Here is a 26855-nt window from a genome sequence, read left to right as displayed (position 1 = left end):
TTTGGGGCTCGGTGTGCCCGATCCCGGTTTTTTTTGTGCGGGAGGAGGGATTTGGGGCTCGGTGTGCCCGATCCCGGTTTTTTTTGTGCGGGAGGAGGGATTTGGGGCTCGGTGTGCCCGATCCCGGTTTTTTTTTGTGCGGGAGGAGGGATTTGGGGCTCGGTGTGCCCGATCCCGGTTTTTTTTTGTGCGGGAGGAGGGATTTGGGGCTCGGTGTGCCCGATCCCATTTTTTTTTGTGCGGGAGGAGGGATTTGGGGCTCGGTGTGCCCGATCCCGGTTTTTTTTGTGCGGGAGGAGGGATTTGGGGCTCGGTGTGCCCGATCCCGGTTTTTTTTTGTGCGGGAGGAGGGATTTGGGGCTCGGTGTGCCCGATCCCGGTTTTTTTTTGTGCGGGAGGAGGGATTTGGGGCTCGGTGTGCCCGATCCCATTTTTTTTTGTGCGGGAGGAGGGATTTGGGGCTCGGTGTGCCCGATCCCATTTTTTTTTGTGCGGGAGGAGGGATTTGGGGCTCGGTGTGCCCGATCCCGGTTTTTTTTTGTGCGGGAGGAGGGATTTGGGGCTCGGTGTGCCCGATCCCATTTTTTTTTGTGCGGGAGGAGGGATTTGGGGCTCGGTGTGCCCGATCCCATTTTTTTTTGTGCGGGAGGAGGGATTTGGGGCTCGGTGTGCCCGATCCCGGTTTTTTTTTTGTGCGGGAGGAGGGATTTGGGGCTCGGTGTGCCCGATCCCGGTTTTTTTTTGTGCGGGAGGAGGGATTTGGGGCTCGGTGTGCCCGATCCCGGTTTTTTTTTGTGCGGGAGGAGGGATTTGGGGCTCGGTGTGCCCGACCCTGGTTTTTTTTGTGCGGGAGGAGGGATTTGGGGCTCGGTGTGCCTGATCCCGGTTTTTTTTTGTGTGGGAGGAGGGATTTGGTGGGGGGGGCGTCAATGTGTCTGTCCCATTTTTGTTCATTTTTTTTCTTGTGGGGGAGAGGGGATTTGGAGGTTGATCATAGTGCTGCCTTTCTTTTCTTTCTTGGTTTCGTGGCGACCCGGAGGATTGAAGACTTTCAGATTTGTATACTTTGATAATAAATGAACCTTTGAACTGACATTGCTACGCTTTCCCCCCCCCCGTAAAGTAATTTCTCCTTGTCTCAGTTCTAAATATCTTGTCCTTCTGTGTCCCTCGCAGCCTCCCCATCCCCACCCACCCATCCTCCTCATTTTCCTTCTGCCTGGAGCCCATCAGAACTTCAGATTTTGCAATCTGTGAATTTGTGGCAGATTGTGATATCAGAAACACAGTGAGACTGAGATTGTAAACAGGAAAAAAAAGCTTGGGATTTTGTTTTCAAAAATCTTGATTTTTTTTTTCCAAGTATCATTGAAACAGTGAGGTAGTGCTTAGCACGACGCTTTACAGAGCCAACAACCCGGATTCAATTCCCGCCGCTGTCTTTAAGGCGTTTGTATGTTCTCCCCGTGAGTGTGTGGGTTTCCTCCTGGAGCTCTGGTTTCCTCCCACAGTGCAAGAATGTACCGGTTAGTAGGTGAATTGTTCTGTGGTTAGTGTAGGTGTGTTGCTGGACAGCATGGCTCAAAGGGCCAAAGGGCCAAAGGGCCTAAGGGCCTAATCTGTGCTGTGTCTCAATAAGTGGATGATAACTTATCATTGCTCAAGACAATGAGATTGCAGTGTGCACAGAACAAATATTACAATGCATGTGGTACAGCTCTTTTTTAAATTCGTCTACTTACAGTAAGAGCCATATTTTCAGCATGGGAGGGGACTGGGAAAGGGCCAGTGTACACAAAAGCTAAATTTTATTACTGCCTCTGATTTTAATCATTGGGATAGAACTTACTTTAAAATCTGAAACAGAGGCTCTGGACTAAGCACAGGACAAGGGCTTTGCACATGGAAAAGAGAGAAATTTATTGACATTGCAAAACTGGTTTTATCGATTACTGAAAAGGTTAGCCTTATTTGTCGTGGCCAAGTGGTTAAGGCGTTTGTCTAGTGATCTGAAGGTCGCTAGTTCGAGCCTCAGCTGTGGCAGCATGTTTGTGTCCTTGAGCAAGGCACTTAACCACACATTGATCTAGTGTCTGTGTGAGGAGTGGCGCCCCACACAGACTTCCAATCTGCGCTTTGTAAGGCATGAAAATGCCCGACGCAGGCCTCTCGTGGTCTGAGTCAATGTTCCCTCCTCCCCCCCCCATTTGTCACATGTACCCCAAAACACACAGTGAAATCTGTCATTTCCGTCAATGACCAACACATTCCAAGGAGGTGCTGAGGTTAGCCCGCAAGTGTCTTCATTCTACCAGCACCAACATAGTATGCCCACAACTTGCTACCTGCACGCCTTTGGAATGTACGTTGGAGGGAGCCAGACCACCCAGAGAAAACCCACAGGGTCACGGTGAGAACATGTCATGGTTTACAGACAGTGGCGGGAATTGAACCCTGATCGCAGGGAACGGTAAAGCAGCATGCTAACCACTACACTGTGATAAGAGCCATCGTCTATGGTAACAGAATGCGCAAGTAGTGGCCGTGAACCCTACAAATGTGATGGAAAAATAAATTGACTTCTAATCAAACTGACCAGAGGGAGATTAGTTATCTGGTTTTCCCTCCCTCTCCCTTCTTCTTCTATTCCCCCCCTCTCCCTTCTTCTTCTATTCCCCAATCTGGCCTCTTACACTTCCCACCTGCCCATCATCTCCCTGTGGGTCCCCTCCTTCTTCCTTTTCTCCTATAGTCCACTCTCCTCGCCTATCAGATTCCTTCCTCTCCAGCCCTGTACCTTTCCCACCCACCTGACTTCACCTATCACCTTCTAGCCTTTCCTCCTTACCTTCTTATCCTGGTGTCTTCCCCTTTCCTTTCCAGTCTTGAAGAAGGGTCTCGGCCTGAAACGTCAACTGTTAATTCATTTCCATAGATGCTGCTGTGCTCCTCCAGCATCTTGTGTGTGTTGCTCTGGATTTCCAGCATCTGCAGAATCTCTTGTTTATGGTTAGTTATTGGGTTGTTGGTTTAAAAATGGTTGGGGTGGGAAGATTAGTGGGTGAATCAAGGAATCCATCATGACTTTGCATTGTCAGAACATTTTAGGGCATATTCTGGAGTTAGGGTATATAACAAACATTTAAGTTCAACAGCAGTCATTCTTCAGACCTGAATGTGGATTGTAAATTAAACTTAAAATGCAGCTCTGAACAATAGTTTAACTGGAGTTGATTTAAAAACCAAACAATGCTAATTAACATTCATTTCGGGTGTCTGGAGTGTGGGTGTGAAAACTATATGCAATTCAAAGGAAGCATTGTAGATACATTGTCGCTATATTGGGCCGAACAGGCCTCTTCCTCCAACAGGGTCTCATTTTGTCGAATAAAACACTTCTATATCTATTAGCTTCAGTATTTCTCTGGTAACTTTGTTCCCTTTACAGCAGTTGCACTTCCACAGCATCAATACTCATCAACACTCCATCTACACAATTCTAGGGACTGAGCTGCTGGAGATGGGACAGAGGCATGGATGTTTCATTAGCCGGTCTTTATCATTGAGATCTGGACCATGACTCATTCTACACTGACCTCAACTCCTTTTTTTGTGCCTGTTCCCAATAACCTTTAGTTCTTCAGCCTTTCAAATATTTGTCTCTCTCCACCTTAAATCTACCCAATAACCTGCATCCACTACCCTTGGAGACAGAGTTGCAGCGATTCGCTAGCCTCTGAGGAGCCTCATGATTGTGCAAGGCGCTACAGTACTGTAGCAGTTCGCACAAAACTATTAGAGCTTGGAGCGTTCTCCCAGTGATCGGGTGGGCTTCCTCCGGGTGCTCCGGTTTCCTCCCACGGTCCAAAGACGTACCGGTTGGTAGGTTAATAGGTCAGTGTAAATTGTCCCGTGATCAGGCTAGGGTTAAATTGGGGATTGCTGGAAGGCCTTAGAAAGGTCTATCCCCGTATGTTGATTTATTATTTTTTTAATAAACCTCAACTTCCATTGTCATTAAGGGTTCCTAATCCTTGCCTTTCAACCTTGCAGGAACAAAGTAGTCCTGGCCTTGCACACTCATTTTGTTTTTCACAACTCTTATCTGTTGGGTGATGTTCTTCCACAAGCAGCTGCTCCAAGCCTGTTTTACCCAGGTCCTGTCTTTTGTTACTGAGAGCCGCATTCTGGGGCAGATCAGAGTTCATAGTGAAGTGCTGTTGACAGGAAGAATGTTGAACCTGTGGACTGAGCAAACTGAGGTGTGGTTTGCACCGCCCTTAAAGTCATTCAGGGTCAGGTGACATGGCTTACTGTATCACTCAAATCTAAGTTGCACCTTAGCTAGCAAAGGTAATGTTTTTTTTCTCCCCAGAAAGGGGTCATTTGTACTTGGTTCGAGTTCTCGGATTTCTACCGATTAACCTGGCAGAGGCTGTGAATGTGCAGCGTGTGGAGCAGCAATTGCTGACCATTATAGATCTGTAAATGGATAGACGTAGAGCACTAAAGCGCAGAAGATTAGATTAGATTCAACTTTATCGTCATTGTGCTGAGTACAGATACAAAGCCAATGAAATGCATTTAGCATCTGACCAGAAATGCAAAGAATAGTGTTATTTACAAAATAACTGCGAATAAAAAAAGTGCTACAGCACACAGATATAAAAGTACTGAGACAGTACAATACGGGTGCAGTACTGCTTAGCGCTGTGATGAGAGGTTCAGCAATGTCACAGCCTCAGGGAAGAAGCTTTTCTTGTGCCTGCTGGTGCGGGAGCAGAGAAGCAGACCCGTCAGCCCATCTGGTCTGTGCCAAACCATTAACCTGCCTAGTCCCATTGACCAACGCCGGGACCATAAACCCTCCATACCCCTCCTATCCATGTACGTATCCAAATGTTAAACCTGCATCCTTCACTTCTGCTGACACCTCAATCCGAGCGAGCGGCACCCTCTGAGTGAAAAAGTTCCTCCTCAGGTTCCGTTTGAGTATTTCCCCTTTCAGTCTTCTAGTCCTAGTCTTACCCAGCCTCAGTGGAAAAAGTCTGCTTGCATTTACCCTATCTATACCCCTCATAATTCTGTATACCTCTAAAACAGCTCCCCTCATTCTCCTACTGCGCACTCCAGGGAATAAAGACTTAACCTAACCAACTTTGACTCGTAAGTCAGGCCCTCAAGTCCTGGCAGAGCAGTGAACAGCGATGGCAACGTGGCTGAGCTGAAACTTGCCAGTAAAGCTGCTTTTATTTTTTTGGATTTGACGCTTGCTTTCACAATTAATTTTCTCGAGTGCCTTCAAAATCCTTTTGGTCACAGGGTGATGCAGAAGGGTGAAAACAAAGAAGCTCTTTGTTGGAAGAAGAGCAGTGCAATGCTGCTCCTTCATCTTTGGAATGCAGAATACCAGTCCACCAAGACCTGGCATGTGGTCAGCTCCAGACTCCTGTCCCAGCACCGTGCCGGATGTTTCATCGATGCAGACAAGCTGACTAGAAAGGACGGGGGATTCTAAAGAAATTTGTTCTTTTTCTTATCAGAGGGGGATCAAAAATCTGGCTGAATGATGCCACATTGACAGCCTCTCACTCAACCTAAGAGCTGATTGTCGCTCTTTGGAGGAAGACTGGAGGAGGAAACCAGAGGGCCATGAGCCAGTCCTCATCGGGAGATCAGAGGTGGAGAGGATCAGCAACTTTAAAATTCCTCAGCGCTATCATTTCAAAGATCTGTCCTGAGCTCAGCATGTAAGGCAATTACAAAGAAGTGCCTCCACTTTCTTAGAAGTTTGCGAAGATTCAGCATGTCATCTAAAACATGGACAAGTTTCTATAGATGCATGTTGGAGAGTATACTGCCTGGTTGCATCACGGCCTGGTATGGAAACACCAATGCCTGAGCCACCAACTGCTTATTCCCCTGTATAGATGCTGCCTGAGCTGCTGAGTTCCTCCAGCACTTTGTGTGGGTTGTTCTAGGTTTCCAGCATCTGCAGAACCTCTTGCATTATTAATTGAAGATCCTTCTCTGATCTACTGGCTAAAAACACGAACCCTATTTGGCACTGGATTAAGCATGGCAGTCGTGGCTGTGAGTCTCACTCAGTGGAAAGTCAGCTCCTTGCAGCCCGGCCACTGGTTATGCTGTCACCGGTCTCTACACACCTGCTGGGAAGCAGAGCATTTGACATACGGCTGGTAACTCGTACCATTAAAGTTAAGTTTATTGGCATATGCACAGCTAGATGTGTGCACAGGTGCAAAAAAAAGCTTTCTTACAGCAGCGTCACCACCACTTGGCATCAGGAACACAACATCTACAAGATAAAACATGAATTAAGCATAATTTTTACAAGAAAGAACACAATCAGAATAAATAAACAAGTCCATTGTAGTGTAAAGTGGTCACGGAGCTGCTTATTGAGTGTTTGATGACTCTGGGCCTGTACTCACTGGAATTCAGAAGAATGAGGGGCGTGGGGGGGTCTCACTGAAACCTATCGAATGTTGAAAGCCCTAGAGAGAGTGAAGGTAGAGAGGATGTTTCCTAAGAAGAAGAATAAGTACTTTATTGATACAGAGTGGGAAATTGTAGTGGGGAGTCTAAGACCAGAGGACACACCCTCAGAATGGAAGGACGTCTATTTAGAATGGAGATGAGGAGGAATTTCTTTAGGCCAGAGAGTAGCGACTCTGTGGAATTCATTGCAACAGGCACCTGTAGAGGCCAAGTCATCGGGTGTATTTAAGGCAGAGGTTGGTAGATAGTTGGGCTGAATTGTTCCCCAATCTTGGCCATCCATTTGCAAACGTTTCGTCACCATACGAGGAGACATCATCAGTTCATGCGCAGCATGCAAGGGAATTCCTGGAAGCATGATTTTCCACAAGCAGACATGTAAACCTCGATCCTATTTATAAGCCAATGCAGGCAAAATTCCAGACCACAACACACACAGTTTGTCACGCAACCAATGAGCAATGAGACCCCGCCCTTCATCACAATTGCATTTCCGTAATGATGACCGATCAGCTGATTGGAAAATATATAAAGGCCAAGCATTCAGAGGGATGATGTCTCCTTGTATGGTGACCAACAACCCGTTTTCTGACTTATCTCCAGGTTGATAGATTCTTGATTGATCAGGGTATGAAGGGAAATGGGGAGAAGGCAGGAGATTGGGGCTGAGAGGGAAATAGATCAGCCATGATGAAGTGGTGGAACAGACTCGATGGGCCAAAGGGCCTAATTCTGCTCCTCTGTCATGTGGTCTTACAGACTAATGATTAGTTTGTACAGATTTTTTCAAGAACCAAACATTTGAAGGGAAATAGCTGTTCTTGAACCTTGGTGTAGCATTTTGGATGTTCAGCTACAAATAATGCGATTGGATGTAGGACTTTGGGCTTCAGCTACAAGTAATGCTGTGGGATGTGGGACTTTGGATGTTCAGCTACAAGTAATGCAATTGGATGTGGGGCTTTGGATGTTCAGCTACAAGTAATGCTATTGGATGTGGGACTTTAGGCTTCAGCTACAAGTAATGCGATTGGATGTGAGACTTTTGGCTTCAGCTACAAGTGATGCTGTTGGAGGTGGGACTTTGGGGTTTAGCTACAAGTAGAGATATTTCTGGGTGAAATGCCTGGTGACATGGTAACTTGAGCAAGGTAGCTCAGAGAGGGCAATGAATAGAGGGTGTAAACTCTGGAGGCGGTTGTGTGTGAAAATCCCAGAAAATCTGCAGTTTCTGAGATACACAAACCACTCTGTCTGATATCAACAGTCATTCCACAGTCAAAGTCACTTAGGCCTCATTTCTTCCCTGTTCTGGTGTTTGGTCTGAACAACAACTGAACCTCTTGACCATGTCTGCGTGCTTTTCGGCATTGAGTTGCTGCCACTTGATTGGCTGATTAGATATTTGCATTAGCAAGCAGGTGTTCCTAATAAAGTGGCCACTGACTGTAGAGGCTGACTTGAGTAACTTTTGTGTGTTCCCCCCTAACCAATGAATTCCTCTTGACTATTGCTGCAGAGAGTTACAATAGTCATGGAAGGCAGTGTGGCTGTTTTGTAGGATGACAGGGTGGAGATACGTCTCTACCAAAGGAGAATTAAGGTGCTCCTTCCCCCCGTTAGCCTGCAGGTCTGCCTTGGGCACCCCCACCCCACCATCATATCAGGGCCACCTGGAGCCATGGGAGCAGGTGGTGGATGGTCTTACGAGCAGCTGCTGCACGTCACAAGTCCTGGTTATGCGACCACTGACTCCAGGCAGAATCTCTGAAGAGTACTGATAATGGCTGGGGTCACCCGTCTTGTAAAGACACTGCCCAGAAGAAGGCAATGGCAAAGCACTTCTGCAGAAAAATTTGCCAAGTACAATCACAGTCATGGAAAGACCACGATCGCCCACATCGTACGACACAGCACAAAATGAACAAACATTGATAAAAGTACCACTCAGGACCTGAGCCAGCATAAAATATTAGTTTAATAGAACAGGAATTAAGTTTTAATTTAAATAAAATTGTTTTTTTTTCCACTGTTCTTTTTCCAGGATTGTTTGCTCTACACCATTTGCAGTAGTCTCTTACTTCCTGCTATGGTATGTGCCAGATGGAAACGTAACAGAGGTTGGAAAAATCTTTTGGTTCTTGATCTTCTATTGCATGTTCCAAAGTCTGCAGACAGTAAGTACCTAACTATGGAGGCTGCTTTAACTCAATCATTCAGTGACACATGAATCAAAACTATTAATTTGAACATGATTTATTTATTGAGATACAGTGCAAAATAGCCCCTTCCAGCCTTTGAGCTGCACCCAGCAAGCCCCCGATTTAATCCTAACCTAATCACGGGACAATTTACAATGACAAACTAACCTAGCAACTGGTACATCTTTGCATTGTGGGGAGAAACCCACACGGTCACGGGGAGAACGTACACACTCCTTGCGGGTCGCGGCAGGAATTGAACCCTTGTCGCCAATACTGTAAAGCATCGTGCTAGCCACTACGCACCCCAAGTGGAATATTATTGCAGCTCCTCTGATAATCAGGCTGGGGTAAGGTTTTTCCTTAAACTGCAGAACACGCTGCAAAAGAAAAAAAAATCTCAGCTTTCATCCATAAAAGTAACTCGATATATACTGGTGTCTGTTATTTAGGGGAGTAAGGGGGAGAGGTGACAGACAGGGTGACCAGTGCCATATATGAAGCATATATGAAGCTGAAACCGATCCAGTTTAATCCGTCATTCAGCGTCAGAGTTCTTCCATGGCTAATTCCAGAAATGCCAGTCTGGATCTGAAAACTCAGAATGTGCAGCATCATAATTTTTGACATGGGTACGTCTCCAGACCTCATTTTCCCAGCTGCTTGGTCTGGCTGGCCATTTATTATCCTTGGATCGCTACCATGCAACTTTTGGGAAAATTACACCCATTTTGATGGGAAAACATCTGATTTGGTGCTTCCGTGTGAACAACGTTTCCTATTGTAAGAAAACAGCCTTGTCCAGACAGTGAAAAAGCCTATTAGAGTGTCTTGTCCAGAAATGGCTCTCTTTATGTGGGTTAGGCACATTGGTTTCATTTGCGGGAATGTCTCACTGGTTCTTTAACGGCAACATCTTTAGTAAGCGCAAAATTCGTGCCTGTCCCAGCTATCAAGAATTTTGTTTGCATTACCCCTCCCCCTGCTCAATTTCTTTCTGACATGGATCAGTACAGCACAGGAGCAGGCCACTCGGCCCACAGTGTTGTACTAAACCAGGTAAAAAACAAATCAAAAACACCCAAACACTAATTCCTCCTGCCTACACCATGTCCATATCCCTCCATCCTCCTTACATCCATGTACCTATCCAAATGTCTTTTATAAGCCTCTAATGTATTTGCCTCTACCACCATCGTACGTTCCAGGCATCCAACACTCTCTGAGTAAAAAAACTTATCCAAAGTTCAAGTTCGTAGTAAAATTTATTATCAGAGTACATACATGACAGCACATACAATCCTGAGATTCTTTTTCTGCAGGCGTACTTAGCAAATGATCCTACCCCTTCTCACCTTCCATGCATGTCCTCTGGATACTTCATGTGGGTCCTCTGTTTGATATTTAGTATAGTGACTCACTGATGGCAGGGCCCAGCTCAGCAGTTTTCGGTCATATATCAGTCTTTCTATACTGTATACCGAATGCATTGACCTTGAGTACAGACAGTCACCCCAATTAAAAACAGCTAGAAGGGCGCCTCACCAGCAGAAACATAAACTGCAGTGCAGTGTATTTTGCATGTAGCAAGTTCGCTCTTCAAATAATTTATGACTTTTAATGAGTATTGTTCAAGTCTCATTTGATTGCCCCCATAGCCCAAAACCACAGCTTCAGACTCCCTCCATAAGACCGTAAGACATAGGAGCAAAATTTGGCCCATTGATTCTGCTCTGCCATTTCATCGTGGCTGATCACTTTCTCTCTCAGCCCCCTGTCTCCTGCCTGCTCCCCGTATCACTTCATGCCCTGACTAATCAAGGAACTATCAACCTCTGTTTTAAGTGTACACAATACAGCCAGCCGCCTGTGGCAACGAATTCCACAGGTTCACCACTCTTTGGTTGACCAAACTCCTCCTCATCTCCTTTCTAAAAGGACACCCCTCTATCCTGAGGCTGTGCCCTCTGTGCCAGTCTCGGCCACATTCTCTTCCTGCTGTTGCCATCGGGAAGAAGGGCCTTAGATCCCACACCACCGGGTTCAGGAACAGTTATTACCCTTCAATCATCAGGCAACTGAACCAGCGTGGATAACTTCACTCACTTCAACACTGAATAGATTTCACAACCTATGGACTCAATTTCAAGGACTCTACAACACATGTTCTCAATATTAATTATTATATTTTTTATATATTTGCACTGTTTGTCTTCTGCAGATTGTTTGCAGTTTTTCATTGATTCTGTTGTATTTCTCTGTATCGACCGTGAATGCCTGCAAGAAAATGAATCACATGATAGCACACGATGACACATGCATACTTCGATAATAAATTTGAACTTTGAACTTTCACCTTTTGCGAATGCTGAAGGTTAGTGCTCTCCTAAGTATTTTTGACAGTGATAAAAATCACTGACAGTTGACAGTTTTCCCATGACATGGTTCTATCACTTTAGTTCATCTTTATTTGTATTTTTGTCTCCTGGTTGTTGATGACTTGGGCGCCACAGTGGCGTAGTGCGTAGTAGTGTAGCACGATGCTATTACAGCTCAATGTGTCAGAGTTCAATTGTGACGTCATCTATGAAGGAGCCTGTACGCCCTCTCTGTGGAATGTGAGGGTTTCCTCTGGGTGCTCCGGTTTCCTGCCACACTCCGAAGGTTAATTGGTCTTTGTAAATTGTCCCATGATTACTTACTGCCCATTACGCTGTGGGCATTTAGGGCAGCAATGTAGGTCCTCCATCTCTGCCCATCCTTGGCCATCCAGACGTAGAAGGATTCTTCATTGCTGTTTCAGTAGCAGTTCTGCTTGACCAGTCAGGGTCGTTAGCCCTGAGCTGAACCCCCGAACCTGGAGGACCAGTTGACCACTCTTTGTCTGGCCGCTACCCTTTGACCTGTTTGGCATGGGCGACCCTACCAAGAGCCAAAGCATAAGTCCCTGACTCTAGCCAACATAGCTCTCCAGGTCATTGAGGCACACAAGCCTCCTAACCATGACAAGGTTGTGGTTCTCTTGGAGGGTCCCATGATTAGGCTAGAGTTAAATAGGTGATTGCTGGACGACGCATCTCAAAGGGCCAGAAGGCCCTTTTCTGCACTGTATTTCAAAATGTGACATCAAAATTCCAATGATAAAAATCACCATATGTATCATAGGCTTCTGCTTGCAAATAAGTTACTCACTTTCTTTCCTAGTGCTTCCACGTTCCCTACTCTGCACTTACGATGTTCATAAGCACAGACCAGAAGGAAAGGGATTCTGCAACTGCCTATCGTGAGTAAACCGTTCCTGTGGGTTTTTGGTTGTTGAGTCAGACGCCTGCTGGCATTCCTAACAGGAGCCTGATTCATTGGAGCATGTGTTTGTAACTGCAGCTATTAATACCCACAAGACAAGTTAGGAATCACTGAATCATTACAGTGTGGAAGGCAGGGATCTGGTACGTTGAGTCCATTCTGTCTTTTAGTTTTGTTGTTTCATATGCCGTCAGCCAGAGTTGGCTCAGTCTTCGTCCACAGCTGTTCCAACATGGGTGGCTCTGAGTTGGCATCGCCTGATGGAGCCCTCAAAGCACACAAGCCTCCACACGAACCTCACTAGAACTATCAAACTATCAGGCTCTTGAACCAAAGGGGAAAACTTCACTCAACTTCACTTGCCCCATCATTAAAATGTTCCCACAACCAATGGACTCACTTTCAAGAACTCGAATTGATTATTATGATTTCTTTCTTTTTGGGTATTTGTAAAGTTTGTTGTCTTTTGCCCAAGTCAGTGCGGTCTTTCATAGATTCTGTTATGGTTATTGTTCCATAGATTTATAGAGTATGCCCACAAGAAAATGAGTTTTAGACAGTGACCTATCTGTAATTTGATAATATATTAATTTTGAATTTTGCATCTGTTTAGCACCCTTTCACTGAATATCATTTTCAGGTCCTTTTTGAGAGACTCCATTTTAATCTAATCTAATTTCCTCTTTGTATATAGTATGTTCTGGATGAGCCAATCTGCTGTACAGGTAAAGAAAAACCTGTTTTTTTTTACATAGATGGTGCTCTTGTCGATCACTAAACCTTCCCACCAACTTGAACAGCCTAACCTTACATACTATTGAACCATGATTTTGAATGATATTGTCGAACTTCCTCTCAGTATTTATTCTCTTCATGGTATTGATTTAACCAGATACCATTCTGTCTGGGGTCCTCGTGGTAAATCTCTCTGTTGCTTTTTGCATAATTGATTGAGAAAATAAGTTGTGGCTAAAACTGGTTGTACGTGCCCTATATCAACATCAGATTCCCACCTGTATTATGAACCACTTTTTCAGCCTGTTCTGCAAGGACTCGTATCCTCAACTTTCTTGGTACCTGAACCCTCTTTAGAATTTCATCCTGTGGACTATATTGTCCTTTTATCTTTTTCTGACCAAAATGACACTTCCTCTGATTTTGAGTCTGTAATCCAACAATGTTCGTAATTATTTTTAGCAAAAATATACTATTCCAGAACATATTTATCCTTAATAGTTAATTTTGAGATAAGGATACAATTATCACTGCACTGTAGACCTCAGTTATTTTCCTGAAGATCTATGACATTGTTCTCCTGGTTTTTTAATTGATTGATTGACTGAGATACAGCATGGAATAGGCCTTTCTGGCCTTTCAACTCACACCACTCAACAATTCCCCGATTTAATCTTGGACTAATCACGGGACAATTTACAATGACCAACTAACCTACTAACTGGTACGTCCTTGGACTGTGGGAGGAAACCCACGCATTCCACGAAGGCATACAAACTCCATACAGACAGCGGCGGGAATTGAACCTGCGTTACCAGTACTGTAAAGCGTTGTGCTAACCACTGCACTACAGTGCCACCTCTCTGTCACGTTAGTTCATCTTTGTTTGTATTTTTGTCCGTTGGGTCATAGATGCTATTTCAGCATCAAAATTCCAATGATAAAAGTCACCAGGTGTTTATAAAGGTTCTGTTGATAAATAAATTACTTTCGTCATCAAGGACATACAAAAACAGAAAGGTGCCGGAAAAGGGCCAATAACATCAGGAAGGATCCCACCCACCCTGCTCATGAACCGCCTGTCCCACTCCCATCAGGGAGGAGGCTACGTAGCATTCATGCCAGGACCACCAGACTCAAAAACAGTTGCTTTCCCCAAGCAGTAAGGCTGATCAACACCTCCACCCACTAACTCAACCACTATATTATTTCCCATCAATCACCTTGCGTACAGCCCAGCCTCACTTTATGGACATACAATCAATTGATATATATAAACCATTTTATGCATTTATATTTATTGTGTGTGTTACTGTGATCTTTATCTTTGTATTTTATTTTGTTCTCTTTACACTTGTAAACAGGACATAACAATAAACAATCTAGAATGTAATTCACCCATGTTCCCCGTTCTACACTCAGTCCGTAGCCTGTAGTGTGAGGACTCCTGTAGTTTGCCTTTATCTCTAACCATGTGGATACAGTCTCCTATCACTTTGAGTAGCCTGCCAGTTCAACAGCTAAATAAAACAATGTACTTCACAGAAAAAGTAAGAATGGAGAAATTAGAAGCCAGCAGACTCCACCAGGGTGTGACCCAATTATTTTTAAATCCTGGTTGTTCTCGTAGAAGTGCTTTCACTTCCTCCATGCGATGTGGAAACATTTTCCATTCAGTTCTTCTGTTTTAATGCTCAGTGGTTTTTGTGATGCATTTATTTCTAAGGCTAAAGTACAGTTCCGGGTTTTTAAAGGCCGTTGCTGATGGTGGAGGTAAGGGTAGTGAGGTGGAGATACGTCTCTACCAAAGGAGGTGGAAGGCACTCCTTCCCCCTGCTAACCTGCAGGTCACCCTTGGGCAAGGTGTAGCACCTGCTTAGCCCCCCGATCAGGGTCATGGGAGCAGGTGGTGGATGGTCGTACAAGCAGCTGGTGCACATCACAAGTCCTGGTTATGTGACCACTGACACCAGGCGGGCAATTTCTGAAGAGTATTGATAATGGCTGGGATTACCTGTCTTGTAAGACATTGCCCAGAAAAAGGCAATGCCAAACCACTTTTGCGGAAAAATTTGCCAAGAACAATCACGGTCGTGGAACGATCGTCCACATCATACATTGCAAACAAACTGGCGATAGTGAATGTTGTAACGTGAACGAAGTCACTGGAGAGACACTAAAGCTAGTGGATACAGAAGTGTTTTATTCAACCACAATGAGGCACTCTTGGAGGTAGAGGCCTGATCAATCCAATATTACATGTCATTTTATATGCTGAAGATCGAAGGACAATTCTAGAGTTACAATATTTCTACAATGCTTCCTTTGAATCACATATAACTTTCACACCTCCTTCTTCACCCTTACTCTCCGGAAACACAAAATGAATGTTAATCAGCATTGTCAATTAACTGATGTGCACAGCTTAAGGAAACTATTGTCCAGAGCTGCATTTTAAATTTAATCTACAATCCACATTCAGGTCTAAAGACTGGTTGCTGAAGTAAATATTTTGCTATATATCCTAACTCTATAATATGACCTGACAGGGTACTCTACAGAATTGATTGTGAGTTTGCAACCGATTAGGTCTTGTATTCAGAGTGGGAGGGTGATGCTGTAAAGTTAGTGATTGGTGCATCTTATGTTGCAGGTATGACAGTGGAGGTGCTGGGCACGGTCTTGGGAACAGCAATACAAGGCCAGATTGTTGGCGGAGCAGATGCTCCATGTATTCATAAAAATGATATTAACAGCTCAATATCTAGAATTGACATCAACAGCACTCAGTACAACTCCAACACTTCTGTCACCCAACTGGTATGTACTCAGGGTTTTGGTTTTCAAAGTCCAGTTGAAGTTGATGCCATTGCGTTCCAAATTTGTATGTGCAGAAAGCAGAAATTTGAATTGTGTTTCTGATTACCGTTCTGGAATATTCCATGACTGATGTGTACACTTTATCCCTTGTGCAGAAAAGAGCCTACATGATGGCAGCTGGAGTCATTAGTGGTGCATACGTTCTGTGTGCCATTATCTTGTTTGCTGGAGTCCAGGAAAAAGATGGTAATTATTGCCTGTTTATAAATAATAAACATATCCTCACTATAGTGAAACAGAAGAAGTAGATTTTTCCATTTGTATTTCAAAGTGAAATTCCACTACCCTCAGTGATGCACACTTTACATTCCATCAACAGCTGTGGGTTTAAGTGCACTGCAGGGAATTTGACCAAAGCTCTGGATGGACTTTCCTGCCTGCCGTGTGGAGTGAATCACTTGGAGCTGCGATTTTCAGATGACATTAGACCGCAGCCCTGCTCATTTCCGTATGCAAATAGGGAACCCATATGCAAATTTAATAAAGGATTGGAAATGATAAACACGAGATTATGCAAATACTGGAAAACTTGAGCAACACACACAAAATGCTGGGAGATTTCAGCAGGTCAGGCAGCATCTATCAACAGCTGGCCTTTAGGGCAGCAATGAAGGTCCTCCATCTCTGGTGGTGTTCAGGGCTTCCTTCATCATGTCAGGAGCATCTATGGAGGGGAGTATACAGTCAACATTTCAGGCCAAGACCCTTCATCAGGACTGGAAAGGAAGGGGGTCCTCTCTGGCTTTAGTTGCCATCCTTTCCAGCCCTGATGCATGGTCTTGGCCTGAAATGTCGACTGTTTAATCCTCTCCATAGATGCTGCCTGAGCTGCTGAGTTCCTCCAGCATTTTGTGTGTGTTAACCAAGGACAGGGTAATCATCTCAGATCTCCAGCCCTCCTATTTAGTGTGGAATCTCACTGTGGGCAGCCCGCAAGACCAACTACCTCACAACACCAACTACAAAAGTATTTTACTAACTGTAAGGTGCTTACAATGGGCTGCAGTCGTTAAAGACGCTACACTATCACTGTGCCTGGATTGGAAAACAAGTCTTATGAGGCAAGGTTAGCAGAGCTGGGACTTTTCTCTTTGGAGCGTAGAAGGATGGGAGGGGACTTGATAGAGGTCTACAAGATTATGAGAGGCATAGATACGGTGGATAGCCAGTACCTGTTTCCCAGGGAACGAATTGCAAACACCAGAGGGCATATGTACAAAGTCAAGGTAGGGAAGTTTAGGGGAGACATCAGGGGTAAGTTTTTTACACAGAGAGTTGTGGGTGCCTGGAATGATTTGCCAGGGATGGTGGTGGAGGCTAAAACATTAGGGGTATTTAAGAGCCTCTTGGACAGGCACACGGATGAAAGAAAAATAGAGGGTTACGGGGTAGTGTGGGTTTAGTACTTTAAGGAATATACGGGTCAGCACAACATCGAGGGCCGAAGGGTCTGTACTGTGCTGTAGTATTCTAGTGTCTAGTGCTCTTATATAGAAGAATACTAGTGAATGGAAGAGAGGTGGTGATAGTGATGATGGGGAGACTGCTTTTCCCAGAGTGTAGGGAATCTGTGGAATTCTTTACCCTAGGAAGCATTAGAGGCTTCCTTGTTAAATATATTTAAGACATGGTTAGATAGATTGTTACATAGCAGGGAAGTTCAGGGACTGGGAAAAGGCAGGTAGGTGGACTCGAGTCCACAGCCAGACCAGTCATGGTGTCATTCAATGTCTGCGCAGGCTCGATGAGCCAGAAGGCCGACTCCTCTTTCTATTTCTTGTGTTCTTATGAACTATTTATAGATTTGTAAGCTTCCAGGAATAGGTGGTGGACCCAATGGTTATTTAAAGCAGAAGTTCCCAACCTGTGGTCCATGTACTCCTTGTGTAATGGTGTTGGTCCATGGCATAAAAAAGGTTGGGAACCCCTGATTTAAAGGCTTGCTTTTTTTTTCTTCCTTTCTAATATTCTTTGCAATTATGATTTTTCTTTCTTTCTGCCTGTCCGCTCCTCTGACCACCCCCCTACTCATCCCCCAGCCCCCGTTAATCGCTCCTCTCTCCCCTCCACCACCCTTCACCAATCAACTCCCTTCTGTTGGGTATTCGTGCTCCACCGCCACTGCCCTGCTGGCTTCGTTCAACCATAATCCAGAATATCGAAAAGGTGTTCTGAAATCTCCATGGCACGTTTGTATAAGTCAGCAGAACATGATTAAAGATGTGCAAATGCTGCTTCGGAGGCCTCTTGTGCAAGAACGTAAAAGTAGCAGGTGCATCAAAGAAAGATAAATATTCAGACAAGCTGGCTGCATCTGTGCAGTGTTAACACTCCTGGTTCATTGACAGTTGGAATGAATGGCTAGCAGAAGTAACAGGGATGATAAGCATGTAGGCTTGCCCCTGACGCAGTCATGACCTGCCATATGGCTGCCTCCATTGCTGTAAACTTCAATGATTCAGGAGAAGAATCTTGAGTTCAGTTCATTGGGCACGGAGAGCCACCGCAGCTAGTTCTCACTCTGTCTCTCATAACACTCCTCAGAGTGAAAATCCCCAATGAGGTTAAAGCAACAAGCGGATCGCTGGAAAGACTCTGCAGGTGATAGGCCAATGGAAGAGGGAAGAGTGGATGTGATAAGGAGATGGAGGAGCAAAGAGTGGAGATGATAGGCTGATGGAGGAGGGAAGAATGGAGATGATGGGCTGACAGAGGAGGGAAGAGTGGAATTGATAGGCCAATGGAGGAGGGAAGAGTGGATGTGACAGGCTGATGGAAGAAGAAAGAGTGGATGTGATAAACAGATGGAGGAGAGAGGAGTGGTTATGATAAGCTGATGAAAGAGGGATGAGTGGATGTGATAGGCTGATGAAAGAGAGATGAGTGGATGTGATGGGTAAATGGAGGAAGGAGAGTGGCTGTGATAGACAGATGGAGAAGAAACGAGTGGAGGTGATAGGCAGATGGAGGAGGGAAGAGTGAATATGATAGTCTGATGGAAGAGGGAAGAGTGGATGTGATAGGCTGATGGAGGAGGGATGAATGGATGTGATAGACAGATGGAAGAGGGATGAATGGATGTGATAGGCTGATGGAGGAGGGAAGAGTGGATGTGATAGATGGAAGAGGGATGAATGGATATGATAGACAGATGGAAGAGGGATGAATGGATGTGATAGGCTGATGGAGGAGGGAAGAGTGGATGTGATAGATGGAAGAGGGATGAATCGATGTGATAGGCTGATGGAGGAGGGATGAATGGATGTGATAGACAGATGGAGGAGGAACACTGGAGGTGGTGACAGAGACTGGGAGATGATAGGTGGACGTACCAAAACCTGCAGATGATGGAATCTGACAGGAAGGAAGCTGGAACATGGAATCAAATACTGGAGATGGCATGGGCGGATGGGCCCCAGTGTGGGTGATGGTCAAAGAAGGGGAAAGGGACAGAGTGATGAGAGCTGGGGCCCTTGGGGGAGAAACTTGGTGGTTCAGGAAGAGAGAAAATAGGTAAAGGTAAAGATCTTCTCAAAGATTGATTTTATTTGTCACACATACGTCAAAACTGGGTGACAGTTTGGAGATATGTCCTTCCCTCCGCTAGCCTGCGGGTCACCCTTGGGCAAGGTGTAGCACCTGCTTAGCCCCCCGATCAGGGTCATGTGAAGCCATAGAAGCAGGTGGTGGAAGGTCGTATGAGAAACCGGTGCACATCACAAGTCCTGGTTATGTGACCACTGACACCAGGCAGATAATCTCTGAAGAATATTGATAATTGTTGGGGTCACCCATATTGTGAAGACACTGCCCAGAAGAAGGCAATGGCAAAGCACTTCTGTCGTAAAACTTGCCAAGAACTGCCATGGTTATGAGAACATGTTCACCTGCGTCACATAAAGATGATGATGATGGCATCAAAACATTGAAAAAGGTACAGTGATGTGTCATTTAGTGCCAAGGACCTGCTGGACTTCCCGCCAGCATCACCATGCTCCCAGTGTCAACAGAGCATGCCCACAACCTTCTAGCTCTAACTCACAAGTTGCTGGAATGTGGGAGGAAACCAGATCACCCAGAGGAAACCCACATGATCACGGGGAGACACTCCTTACAGACAGCAGCAGGAAATGAATCCCGATCTTATAGCTGGCACTGTCAAGTGTGGTGCCAGCCACCACACTACCGTACCACCCCACGGGGTAGAGGGGGCTCCAGCGTCTGCAGTCTCTTGTATCTCCAACGCAGAGGTGCTAAGATAGAAAGATTTGGATTATTTTCAAACATGCCCGACGTTGCTGCCCAGCTGCAGCCTGTGGTGAAATTGTTTTCACGATGAGTAAAAATAAGGATTGGTCAAACATAACTTCCCAATTCTAGGTCTGTCAGCATGATAATTGGAGTGGAGTGCTCCGATCTCAGCTGCTGGCTGATGACAGTGAAGGATGCATTCCTGAATAGGACCATTCAGCCCATCGTGTCCATGCTAGAACATCATGCTTAAACCACCAGGTTCAAGAACGGTTACTACCCCTCAACCAGCAGGCTCTTAAGCAAAAGGCAATAACTACACTCACTTTTCCCCTCACTGAAATGATCCCACAATCAATGATCTCATTTCAAGGACTCTTTATCTCATTATTTCATGTTCTCATTATTTATTGCTATTTGTATTTGCAGTTTGTTGCCTTCTGCACTCTCGTTGACCTTTCATTGATCCTGTTATAATTACTATTCTATAGATTTTCTGAGTACACCCACAAGAAAATGAATCTTGGTGTTGTATATGGTGACAAATGTGATCTTTGAGAATAGGACTTACCTGGAACTTTAGTACTTTGAAAGAGGTTGGAAACATCCCAGTCACTTGCTATTCCCCCTCCTACTTCAGGAGTGAATCCAACCCTTGTGTAATGACATCTGTGACATTCTGCAAGGTTGAAAATGAGACTGCAGTAGTTTTAATTCAGTAACTTTGGTTCCTGAATGTGTGACCGGACAAGACAGTCCTTTTGAATTCTTTGGTAAAGAACATGGAGTTCCATTTCCTTCCAAAATGAACACAGACTGTTCACCTCCTGAGACTTGAGCAGCGTCGATCAAGGCAACATAAAACATTTCTCCTACAGGGTTCTCTTTAATTCTCACTTCAATTCGTCAACAGACTTGGCTTTCAAGGAAAATTGCAAGGTAGCTGTTTGATTACAAATGTGACACTGTCTTGTGCAAAAGATCGAACAAGCAGAGAGAGTACAACTTCTTCGGCATTCAGATCCACTCCTGAAAGAGAGCAAGCCCATTGAGTCTTGGTACCCACTGCAAAGTCTGGGATGTACACTGAGCTAAAGAAGCTCCCCTTCTTTATTGACAACAAAATGGATGCTGTTGGACGTGATCCTGTCAGCATTGCTTCCAGACGGCCCAATTTCCTGAGTTAATGGCATGAGGAAAATCTGAACACGAGATTCTGCAGATTACCGAAGCCTAGAACAACACACACAAAATTGTTGGAGGAACTCAGGTCAGATAGCATCTATGGAAGTTAATAAACAGCTGACGTTTTGGGCCGAGGCCCTTTTTGAGGACTGATGAAGGGTCTCGGTCCAAAGCACTGACAGTTTATTTTTCCTGCCTTATAGTTTGTTCACATCCAAGTTCATGAAAGACTTTTCTGTAGCTGCTACTGTTTATTTGGCACAAAGTTCAAAGTACATTTATTATCGAAGGACATATATGTCACCATATACAATCCTGAGATTCACTTTCCTGCGGGCATACTCAACAAATCCATTAACCATAGTAAAATTGGCGAAAGACCGCATCCAACAGGGTGGGCAACCAGTGTGCAAACATCAACAAACTGTGCAAATGCAAAAGGAAAGAAAAAAGGGCAACAGTAGTAAATAAATAAGCAGGAGACATCAAGAACATGAAATGAAGAGTCCTTGAAAGTGATCCATAGGTTGTGGGAACCGTCCAGTGGTGGGACAAGTGAAGTTGTCCCCTCTGGTTCGGGAGCCCGATAGTTGTGGGGTATTAACTGTTTCTAAATCTGGTGGTGTGAGTCCTGAGGCTTCTGTACCTTCTTCCTGAGGGCAGCAGCGAGGAGGGAGCATGGCCTGGGTGATGGGAGTCCCTGATAATGGATGCTACTCTTCTGTGACAGTGCTCCGTGTAGATGGGATCCTTGCTGGGAAGGACTTTACCCGTGATAGACTGGGCTCTATCCACTACTTTCCTGTGGGATTTTCCATTCAAAGGCATTGGCGTTTCCATACCAGACACAGCAACAGGTGATGCGGTTGGAGTGGCTATTTGGGGTCTGATTCAGTTCAGTGATATTGGCACTGCATGGGGACCCACAGCAGAACCTGTGGGCCCATGCTGTGATTCATTAGGCTCAACCTGGCAGTTCCTGAATTGGTATCCATGGCATAATTTAATCTGAGAAAGTACTTGCCGTGATCAGCTCCAGGAACACATATATTAATACTTTTAATAAAGAAGAGCTAATCAAATAAAGCATAGATTCTACACCTTATTTGGCTATGTATTATTTATTAAAAGTGTGACACTGTAGAACACGGTCAATGAAGGTTATGACTGCCGCACTGTTACTGTACAGATTGTTGCTAATTCTATCTGAAACAAAAATATGATGTCATTGTTCTGCCCTCGCAACTGACTTTGGCTGTCGAGACAGGACTCAGCAGATGGTTAAATAGTTCCACTTCCTCTGTGCCCTGTACTGAATGTCAAAACATCAAACAGGACATAGGAGCAGAATCAGATCATCCAGCCCATCTAGTCTGCTCAGCCTTTCAATCGGGGGCGACTGCAGAATTTTTTTTTTGGCTGCACTCAACGGACTCAGGGCCTCAAGCTGCAGGGTTTCCTGCTTTACAGCCGCCAGGGAAGAGGCGTCTGAGCCGGTGCACACCACTGGGGGGGGGGGGGGGTGCGGGGAGACATGGCGCAGTTTGGTCTACTGAAGATTTCACACAGACTAAAGGGTCTGGACTGTATACATATGTATTTGTGTGGTTGTGTTTTAACTAATATTCTGTATGTGCCTGTATGCACGAGGACTGGGCCTCAAGCTGCAGTGTCACCTGTCAGAGGGTAGGACCAGTGCGCTCTGCTGTGACCAACAGATAATCTCAGTGGGCTGTGGGGTCTGGACTATATTCATGCATATCCTGCGTCATTGTATTTTACTGATATTCAGAATGGGTTTGTTGTCTTGTATGTGCGAGGACTGGGCCTCAAGCTGCAGGGTTGTTGGTGGGGGGCGGGGGGGGGGCGCGTGTTGGGTATCTTTTATTCCGTGATTGTGATACTGTGTGTGACTGCTGGTGTTGTGTTTTGTACCTTGACCCCGTAGTAACGCTGTTTCATTTGGCTGTATTCATGTATGTCTGAATGACAATTAAACTCACTGATCAATAACCCAACAACCTGCACTTTAAATATACCCAATGACGTGGCCTCCGCAGCCATCTGTGGCAGTGAATTCCACCGATTCACCACTCTCTGACTAAGTACAGGATAGTAGCAGGGCAAGTGACAGGCACTGGCTTCATGACAGCATGTTAGCCAAGTGTGTTGGTGGGCTACTGAGAAACATGTCAATAAGATTCTTACAACACGTCATATGTCACAGATTACAATCGCTTCAGCTATTGTTTAGATAAACAAATCATTCTTCCGGGGAAAGGATGAGATGAAACAAGCAGCTAATTTCCATAAGCCTTGTGCTCTTATCCCAATGATGGCATTCCAGAATGTCAAGCTCTTTTCTCTGTGTAACGTCAATGCCCAACAGGAAGCTGTCTATATTCTGGAATAGTTTCATAGACCTGAGGCATTACTTTTTAATCAGAATAAATATGGTAGTAATTTGCATTAGGAAAGAAATTAAATTTTTCACTTTGAATATGTTCCAAATTTTTCGGGGGGCTGATTTGTAATGGGTTAATTCAAAATCAAAATCAGAACCAGGTTTAATATCAGCAGCGTATGTCATGAAATTTGTTGTCTTTGTGGCAGCAGTACAATGCAATATATAATAATACAGAAAAACTGAATTACAGTAAGTATATATATAAAATAGTTAAATTAAATAGGTAGTGTAAAAGTCCTTTCTTAGATAAGGGGCCCAAAACTGCTCACAATACCCCAAGTGAGGCCTCACCTGCGCCTTGTAAAAGCCCCAACATTACACCCTTAATGTTATATTCTGAAGATCCGTCAAATAGATAGCACTGAGTTGAAGATGGCAAAGACAAAGGAGCAAGCCATGTTAGTGAGGAATCCAAACTTTAGATCAAGTGAGAATCTGGAGCGTAAGGTAAAGAAAGTGAAGTTGTAGTGGGGCCTGAATAAAGGAGGAACATGGTTCACTCAAGTTAGTTCTGACTCATTTTCACTTTTTTCTATCGTACCCAGATCCGCATAACAAAAAGGCACAGAAACCATTCTCCTTTTGGAAAGGACTGAAACTTGTCATGAGCTATGGGCCTTATGTGAAATTGATCATCGGTTTCCTGTTTACCTCATTAGCTTTTATGGTAAGAATATTATTTTTGAATGAAATGTCCTCAAATGTCTTTCTAATGTCATTCAGTACAGATTGTATTCAACACTCTCAGTACAGACCAAAGCCTTAAAGATCCCAACCTTTTTTAATGCCATGGACCCTTACCGTTAACCAACGGGTACATGGACCCCCAGTTGGGAACCCCTGATCTAAAAATATCAACTTTATTTGTCCCATGTATGTATATCAGAACATCAAAATATACAGTGAAGTGTGTAATATTTTGTGTCAGTGACCAACACGGTCCAAGTATGTGCTGGGGGCAGCCGACAGGTGTCACCACACCTCCGGCACCAACAAAGCATGCCCGCAACTTATTAGCCCTTACTAATTTGTACAACTTTGGAATGTGGGAAGAAACCAGGGAACCTGGGGTGAAACCCAAGGAGAGATTTAAGCAATGAATCAATAAAGAAAATCAAAATCTTAAGGAACTGGACTTCAGGTCATAAATTTTCAGTGGCAGCTGGACGTTACATTATGAAACAGTATTCAGATGTGTAATAAACAAAATCTAGGCCTTTTTAAGTGAAGGCCACGTTTGAGTTTGACAGCTGAGCTCTGTGCTCAGCAAGTGCAGGGGTTGTAAACCATATTACCTCTAATTTTTTTTACAGTTGTATGGGCCAACCATTGCTCTGAGCTGGAAATTTTTACACGACCTGAAAATCACACGGCACAGCAAATTTTTTTTATATGTAACATGCACATCCAACAAACACAAAACGCAACTCACAACACAAGCAAACAATGTCAGGCAGTCAGAACAACTGACAGTCACAATGGCAAAAGTAAAATGTTTTGACTAGACGGCGTTGGCTTCTAGCAGGCCAGCGGTTTATTAACGATAAGCAGTGTTGCAACTTGAAACACTAGCAATGTAAATACATTGAAGCTCTAAATTGTTTGAAAATAAAGGTTATGGTATGTTTATTATTTAGAAAATGTATGGATAATATTCTTTAACACAGAATTAATTAAGGATATTTCACAATTAGATTAACATTGATCTCAAAATTTTAAATGCATCATTTCAAAATGATATAAAAGAAAATTCCAGCTGCATTGTAACAAAGGCTACGTGCACGGGAGCATCTCAGTTGCTGTGCGGCCACGCACCCACACAACTTAGAGGGAACAGTGGTTGTAAATATCCCGGTCAGATGTGAGAAGTGGAATGGAGTCAGATGTGGGATTTATTCCTGGCTGGGGGCAGGGAGAAGCAAAGACTGTAGATCAGGATTCCTTACTGCTTAGCTCATCCAGGGCTCCATGTCACACAAGGAGTCTGGTAGGTTTGAGGCAAGTAAGAGAGAGGGAGAGGAAAAACTGGTCTGAAGATGCGCTGTGATAACACAACAGTCAAACAGCCTATCACTTACTGTATATCAAACCTTAACAGACATGTGGATACACAATTTTAGCAATTTGATTCACTATTTCTTAGCAATGCAGCACTGAATAGACCCCTCCAGCCCTTTGAGGCACACCACCCCAGCATCCCCTAACCCAGCGGTCCCCAACCTTCAGGCCGTGGACTGATACGGGGCTGCGAAGCATGCAGGGGTGCAGCGGTAGCCGGAGTGCACCCAGTACATCTTTAAGAAAAAAGGCCGAAATAAACAGGCTAATTAATTAGGTGCCGCCCGGCACGTAAATGTTGGCCCAGATCAGAGGCGATTGTCGATTTCACTTGCTCTACGCGGTGTTCTCTTTCCAGGGTGCTGGAGCTTTTAGCTGTTCCATTGTTTGGTCAATTTAAACGCCAGCCCAGACAGGCTGAGAAGGCAGGGCTGTCAGGATCGAGGTGACATGTTGAATCTACACAAACTTCTAATAAAGTATAGGCGCTGCCGTGCTTTCTTTGTAATGACAGTTACGTGCTGGTCCCAGGACAGATCCTCTGACACCTTTCAGAGAGAGAAACGTCAATACTTAATGCCGAAGAATTTAAAGTTATTGACCCTCTCCACCTCTGTTCCTCTAATGAAGACTGGCTTCTGGGCAGCACCTAATTAATTAGCTTGTTTATTTTGGCTTTTTGCTTAAAGATGTGCTGGGTGCGCTCCGGCTACCGCTGCACCCCTGCATGCTTCACGGCCTGGTATCGGTCCACGGCCCGGAGGTTGGGGACCACTGCCCTAACCTAATCAGGGGACAATTTTACAATAACCAATTAGCCAACCCCTTTACGTCTTTGGACTGTGGGAGGAAACCAGAGGCCCCTGAGAAAATCCATGCTTTTCGTGGGGTGGATGTACCAAGACTGCTTGCATAGGACACAGGAATTGAACTCCAAACTCCAGAATGTTCTAAGCTGTCATAACGTTGTGCCAACGGCTACACTACCATGGCACCCATTAGGAGAGATGTCCAGTTTGGACTATTGTGATAATTGGTTCCAGAACCTCAATGATCAGAAGATGCAGATGGATTAGTGGCAATAAGTTTGACACACCATTTGTTCTGATTTTGTAGAATATTCCGGAAACTGTAAGTACCCATCTTCAGTAGCACAAACTGTTATATATAGATGAATTATGACCATTCTTGGCTGTTCAATTTTAACTGATCTGTAATCACAATAACTCTTCATTGAAATGAGGAGGTAG

The 26855-nt window shown here is 44.6% G+C and overlaps 1 protein-coding gene across 3 annotated transcripts in view; it reads left to right on the top strand.

Moving 5' to 3' along the window:
- The window catches only part of mfsd2ab (MFSD2 lysolipid transporter A, lysophospholipid b), a 79107-nt gene that overhangs the window by 32026 nt on the left and 20226 nt on the right, over positions 1-26855 (top strand). For 2 of the 3 annotated variants that reach the window (XM_072247253.1, XM_072247251.1), the window contains exons 4-8: positions 8567-8699; positions 11928-12006; positions 15418-15584; positions 15740-15830; positions 24093-24214. In XM_072247253.1, the coding sequence (XP_072103354.1) occupies positions 8567-8699; positions 11928-12006; positions 15418-15584; positions 15740-15830; positions 24093-24214 (592 nt within the window). Of the gene's footprint in view, positions 1-8566; positions 8700-11007; positions 11098-11927; positions 12007-15417; positions 15585-15739; positions 15831-24092; positions 24215-26855 lie in introns of those variants that run through there. The other variant, XM_072247254.1, reaches the window with a different exon arrangement.

This window comes from Mobula birostris, chromosome 30, assembly GCF_030028105.1.
Source record: "Mobula birostris isolate sMobBir1 chromosome 30, sMobBir1.hap1, whole genome shotgun sequence".
NCBI lineage: Eukaryota > Metazoa > Chordata > Chondrichthyes > Myliobatiformes > Myliobatidae > Mobula > Mobula birostris.
This window is presented reverse-complemented; position numbering and strand designations above follow the sequence as displayed.